This window comes from Nanorana parkeri, unplaced genomic scaffold, assembly GCF_000935625.1.
Source record: "Nanorana parkeri isolate BGI_ZX_2015 unplaced genomic scaffold, ASM93562v1 scaffold19, whole genome shotgun sequence".
NCBI lineage: Eukaryota > Metazoa > Chordata > Amphibia > Anura > Dicroglossidae > Nanorana > Nanorana parkeri.
Window position 1 is genome coordinate 899650 of NW_017306287.1, and position 6489 is coordinate 906138.

Sequence of the window (6489 nt, forward strand, 5' to 3'; positions counted from 1 at the left end):
CACGGGCCGTAGTTTGAGGACCACTGGCCTAAAGTATGTGAATACCATTCCAAATTGAGCTCAGGTGCTTACAGTGAAGGGTACTGGTAATACTACAACATACAAAGACACTTTAATACGATTATCTGCTCCAACCCTTATGGCTTAAGTTTGGGGACTGTCCTTTTTCTGTTCCAACATGACTGTGCCTCTGTGTACAAAGCCATCTTCATAAAGATATGGTTTGATGATATTGGTATGGAGGAACTTGAGTTGACACCAAAGAGCCCCGATCTCAACTGTCATTGTACAGAGCACTGCGGATGGGATGGGACCTAATCTTAACATTTGTAACCTTTAGTTCTAATCAGAAGGGTGCACAGTGTAGGGTTTTCTGGGTCAAAGCATATTCTAGAGGTGTCTGCTCTTTGACATGACCTTTTAATAGTTTTACAATGACTGAAAGGTTTACTTTGCTGGCAGAAGGGCACAGAGAATAGGCTCCTCTTGTTAGCAAAGGAAATAGTAGACAACTTATTTTGCTCACCATTAGGCCTTTGCTTTTAAGAGTTTAAAATAGCAGACAGGTTCACTTTAAATCCTGATGGCTTGCTACATGTTACTCCACTCTGCACATTAGCATTGCTGTCTGCTTTGAATAAGCTGCGTATTGGGCTGTGCAGTCTTATCTGAGATGTTACCTCTTGTGACTTCCCGCTGTGTATTTTTAACCAGGTCTTACCTAAATAACTGCACCAATCCCCACTCACACGTGGGCAGCACAGTGGCTTAGTGGTTAGTGCTTCTGCCTTGTAGCATTAGTTCGAATCCTGGCCAGGTCACTATCTAAAAGGAGTTTGTATGTTCTCCCTGTGCTTGCATGGGTTTCCTCCCACACTCCAAAGACATGCCAGAAGGTTAATTGGCTCCTATCTACATTGGCCCTCATATGCATGTGAGATAGGGACCTTAGATTGTAAGCTCCTTGAGGGCAGGAACTGATGTGAGTGTGCACTGTGTAAATTGTTGGCGTTAAATAAATACATGTAATAATTAAAATGTGCTGCGCTTACATTGTTCAGGTCTCGCAACCTTCAGTGCCAGCGAATTTTCCAGGTGAACGCTCCAATCAACTGCGTATTTCTCCATCCCAATCAGGTACTCGTATCATTGTTGTACTGGGGCTTATGACTGGCAGCATACCGTTCAGGAGTTTGCTTCTCTTAAAAAGAGTGTTAGGAGCTTAGTATTGGTCTGGAAGGTTTATTTGTCATTTAAAAGTCAGATGGGCAGAGGAAGAAGCCAAGTACAAATATATGAACCATCTTTATTAATTTCCAGCAATAGAAGGATTTTGGCATCAAATTACTAGGTTGCTACAGAACTTTATTGGTGTTTAGTGACAATGGACTCCAAGCTTAGAGAAGAACTCCTGGAGTGTAGTGAGGCTACCCCTGCGCTGGAAAGGCCAAGTACTCAGTTTTTCTAGGGTGCTCCCATGACAGTCAGTGCTCACCTATCTCCCCCCCCCCCGCCCCACTCAGGCTGTGGAATGTCCCTCAGCATCCTCACATCTGATGCAAGTCAATAGACCTGCATAAGACGTGATGACATCAGGAAGGTATAGACCGTCGAATCCCAATTGAGAAGAGGCTGCGGGGACAAGGATCTCGTGATATCTGCTTTATTTGAGCCCCCCCAGACAAAATAAGTACTTAGCTCCACTGCAAGGGTAAGTTGTTTTTTCTTGTTTTTTTTTTTTATTTCCCAGAGTTATTCTTTAATGCTGAACCCTAGGCAGATGTGAAAGACACATTAATGCAGCTCACCTCATGACGAGGGAGCAATGAGCCGGCTTCCCGGCCAATCAGGAAGCCGGGCGCTGCGTCATTACACAGCGCCTGGCTTCCTGATTGGCCAGAAAGCCAGCTCCATGCTTTCTTGTCACCTAGTGACGAGAAGCATGGGGCCGGCTTCCCTGCTAATCGGCAAGCCGGGTGGCAAGTCTTTACACGCTGCTCGGCTTCCCGACTAATCAGGAAGCCAGGTGGCGAGTCATTACACACTGCCTGGCTTCCTGAATGGGACTTCCGGTACTCGGTATCGGCCAGTACCGGGAAAAAATATCGGTACTCGATACAGAAATACCGCTAGCGGTGCATCCCTGGTAATTTATAATGTCTTCCTTATATTGTAAAGCACTGCACAAACGTTTGGCGCTATATAAATCCTGTATAATAATAATATTTAGCTTTATTCTATTAGGTAACATGTACCCCCTTGTTGTCTTCAGACAAAATATCACATTAATAAAAGAAACCTATAACCCATCAGGCAATAGAGGGAAAGTGTCTGTTTTTAAGATTTGTATGTAAATATGATCTAATGGCTGAGGAATATAGTCTTCACTCTCCGTATGTATTCCATTATCTACAATTGCTGCACTCAGTTTGGCACACTAGGTGTCACTCTGTCCATGTGTCCTCTTGAACAGCTACTTAGAAGGCCATATACCACCAAACTGGTTTCCACGTATTACTCTGCCCTCATCAACGTCTCTAGACCTACAGTTGTGCTCAGAAGTTTACATACCCTGGCAGAATGTATGATTTCCTGCCCATTTTTCAGAGAATATGAGTGATAACACGAAAACCTTTCTGTCACTCATGGGTAGTGTTTGGCTGAAGCCATTTATTATCAATCAACTGTGTTTACTCTTTTCCAATCATAATGACAACAGAAACTACCCAAATATCACTGATCAAAAGTTTACATACCCGTGTGATTTTGGTGCAGGTGACTACTTCATATTTTTGGATTTACATGGCGCCATCTGCTGGTCATACGGCTCTCATCTTTAAAGGAGAAGTATGAGGTGAGTGCTTTTCACTCACCTCATAGTTCTAGCCGACCTGTAACAATGAGACTGTCACAGGTCGCCTCAGTAGATCGGGAGGTGAGCGAACACATACCGGTGTTCGCTCACCTCTCGATCCTGTCACGGCTCTCTGCCGTGACAGGGGAGGGGCTGGATTCCCCCCGATCCTCCAGCGCTGACTGGCGGAACGGACGGGGGAGGGGGCGGTTACAGTCGGCTCTGCCTCTAGATAGGCAGAACCAGCTGTCAGTCACGCAGCTGGGCAGATCCCGGCACAATTGTTGGGATGCGCTTCAGCTGCGGCGTCTCAGTATACCGCTAGCAGCAGCTCGCGGTATACTGCGGCCCCTCAGTATACCGCGAGCTACAGCTCGCGGTATACTGAGCCTAGGGTGACGGGAGGACGCTAGTTTGTGCCCTCCCGTTACCCTAAGGAGAACTATGGGGAGAAGCCTTAACCTCATACCTCAACCTTTAATTGGGATTGCGGTCTGAAGTGCGGTGGGACATATATTATTATGGACACAGCTGGCAAGCACACAAGGGTGGCTCCATAGGACCCTGCAAGGGAAAGGAACCACCCAAAAACAGGAAGTCAGGACCAGTGCTCAGGGGACCAGTTGATTCTGCAGGAAACTAAAACTTTTATGTATCAAGAAGCAGCGTCCATTGTAAGTGATATCATCAGCATTTTAAATAGCATAAAAACCCTTTGAGAAACATGATCCAATGGTACAAAGTTAACAAGGCTGTTTCAGAAGTTCGCTGTAAATAAATCTCCCATCTGACATGGCACTTGGTGTTTAAATTAGTGATTCACTGATACCGAGTGCAAATGCTCCGATGCTTAGCCCGATACTTCCTGTATCAGGAAGCCGAGCAGTGCGTCATTACACGCTGCCCGACTTCCTGATTGGCCAGGAAGCCGGCTCCATGCTCCCTCGTCACTTTTGACGAGAGAGCATGGGGCCGGCTTCCTGGCCAATCAGGAAGCCTGGTGCCTTGTAATGACGCGGCACCCGGCTTTCTGATTGGCCGGGAAGCCGGCTTCATGCTCCCCCGTCACCTCATGACGAGGGAGCGTGGAGCCGGCTTCCCAGCCAATCAGGAAGCCAGGCGCCGCGTCATTACACGGCGCCAGGCTTCCTGATTGGCCAGAAAGCCGGCTCCATGCTTCCTTGTCATCTAGTGACAAGAAGCATGAGGAAGGCTTCCCTGCTAATCAGGAAGCCGGGTGGTGAGTCTTTACATGCCTCCCAGCTAATCAGAAAGCCAGATTGCGATTCATTACACACCGCCTGGCTTCCTGCATAGGTCTTCCCGTATTCGGTATAGGCGAGTACCGGAAAAAAAACTGTATCGGTGCATCCCTAGTTTAAATCTCCTGGAAGAACCACTTCTTCAGACTTTTACTATCTCTTTATATAATTCTGAGCCAGAAAAAACTTTGATATGAACAAAGTTGCAATGTATTTGTAGTGGCCCTGCACGCTGAGGGTATAAGCTCCGTGCACACACAATCCTTTTTTGAAGTCTGGATAAAAGTGTTCTTTAGACCCGGATCGGTCAGCTGCTTGCGGCTGGATAAGCCAGCGGACACAATGATACCTTGTTATGTGGGAGATTTCATGGCGTACAATGCCTCTTTGTATATGAACAGAAGAGAAGTGTATTACCTTTGGGGCAGCTCCCTGGAAAGCCAACTCCTTGTGATTTTTGTGCTGAAGTCTTGGGATCAGCCAGTTTATAAATAAATGAGACCATCATTGTTATAGGCCATGCAATATATACACTGCCTAGCCAATTAAAAAGTCACCACCTGGATTTCAGGCAGTGTTGAGATCTGGGGTTGCTTCAGTGGGTCAGGTCTAGGTTCAGCAACGTTATATGCCCAAAGTATCAGTTAGCTGCCTCCCTGAGTATACTGAATGATCAGGTTTTTCCAGCAATGGATTTTCTCTTCCCTGATGGCACATTGGTCATATTCCAAGATGACAATGCCAGGATTTGAAAGAGTGGTTCCGGGAGCATGAGATATCATCTTCACACATAGAGTCCAGACCTTAACCCCATTGAGAATCTTTGGGATGTGCTGGAGAAGACTTTACGCAGTGCTCCGACTCTCCCATCATGACTACACGATCTTGGTGAAACATTAATACAACTCTGGATGGAAATAAATGTTGTGACATTGCATAAACTTATGGAAACAATGTCACAGCGAATGCATGGCGTAATGAAAGCTAAAGGCGGTCCAATGAAATATGAGAGTGGTGTACGTTGTATTGCACTCCAGGGCAAATTGTATGAACTGCTTTGCCTCAGAAAAGAGTGCAGTGCCCCTGTTTTTGATGTATGTTGATCCTTACGGGCTGATTCATAGCGTTGTGCTTAAGCCATGGGATCAGTGTATTAAGTGCAAGCTACAGCAAAGCGCAGCGCACCAGAGTGTGTGAGTTGCACTGTGCTGCAACACATGGTACCACAATAGTTTGTGTTGTCGTGCACTGAAACAAAAATTTGCATGGCATGGTACTGTGCTTGGCAGTGCGGAGCAACAAACACACAGGCCAGAATGTGTGATGGGCTGCAGTTCCGAACGAATGGCAATGCAACAGTGCAACTAGTGTGCGATGCTGTGTGATCGCATGCACTAAACGCAGTGATCCTGTGCCTTTATTGCAATGCTATAGTGTGAAAGGGCCCCTAATGAGTCATTTTAAAGTGTGACTCCAGCCATTTTTTTTCTTTTAAATAAAGCAGAGAAGGGTTAGTACCTTTTTCAGGTTGGGGAGCTTATTCCTACGTGTCACCAGAACAGGAAGTGAAGAGAATCTGCAACAGAACAGTAAAAAGTTGACTACGGTTGTAACTTTTTTTCTTCTCTGCTAAAAATAAAGGAACAGGTTTGGCTGGAGATACTTTCAATCTATTGATCTCTCACTAGGTATCTATAGATGTCTGCACATAACACTAGACAGTTGTGTGTACGCCCCTGGGGCTTTATTAAAATCATCAAATTTAATGGAAAGTCAACTTCTGTCCATTGGTCAATACGGCTACTCATCACTCTATAATGAGCTGAAAAGGTAGTCAGAGCTTTGACTCAAGAGTTTCATAAAGAGCACCCTGGGTTTCTGAGGTCTTGGAGCACTCAAGCAGCAATCTATTTGGTAGACATAGGCACCATCTGTGCACCTCTCTGACCCTGGTTTCATTTTGGTTTCCATGGGCTTGGCTCACACGAGGTTAGTTTTTGCTCAGCTAGCATTCCCTTTGCCTCTGTAGCCAGCAAGGATGCTTTTATTGATCATATAGCTCAGGGCTCAAAATTTCCACTCGCCCCCTCGCAATTGGCGAGTGAAAATTGCGTGGGGGCGAGTGGAAATCCAGGGGGGGGACTTCCGCCGCTTCGGCAGCGCCGAACCCAATGTCAGAAAAGTTAAGTCCTTGGTAAGAAAGTGAAACCAGGATCACATGGAAGAGGCTTTTCTGGCCAACAGAGGTCTGCTGTTTGATAGGATTTTAAAACTGTCTGACAGACTTGCTTTCAGGTGACTATAATCACACGTGTATGTATGTATGTATGTATGTATATATATATATATATATAAATTAATGATAGATTCCCC

The 6489-nt window shown here is 45.8% G+C and overlaps 1 protein-coding gene across 3 annotated transcripts in view; it reads left to right on the plus strand.

Annotated features, from left to right (window-relative positions):
• MLST8 (MTOR associated protein, LST8 homolog) overlaps positions 1–6489 on the plus strand; it is a 26794-nt gene that overhangs the window by 12973 nt on the left and 7332 nt on the right. For all 3 annotated transcript variants that reach the window (XM_018561703.1, XM_018561696.1, XM_018561690.1), the window contains exon 5: positions 1062–1137. In XM_018561703.1, coding sequence (XP_018417205.1) covers positions 1062–1137 — 76 coding nt within the window. The remainder of the gene's footprint in view (positions 1–1061; positions 1138–6489) is intronic.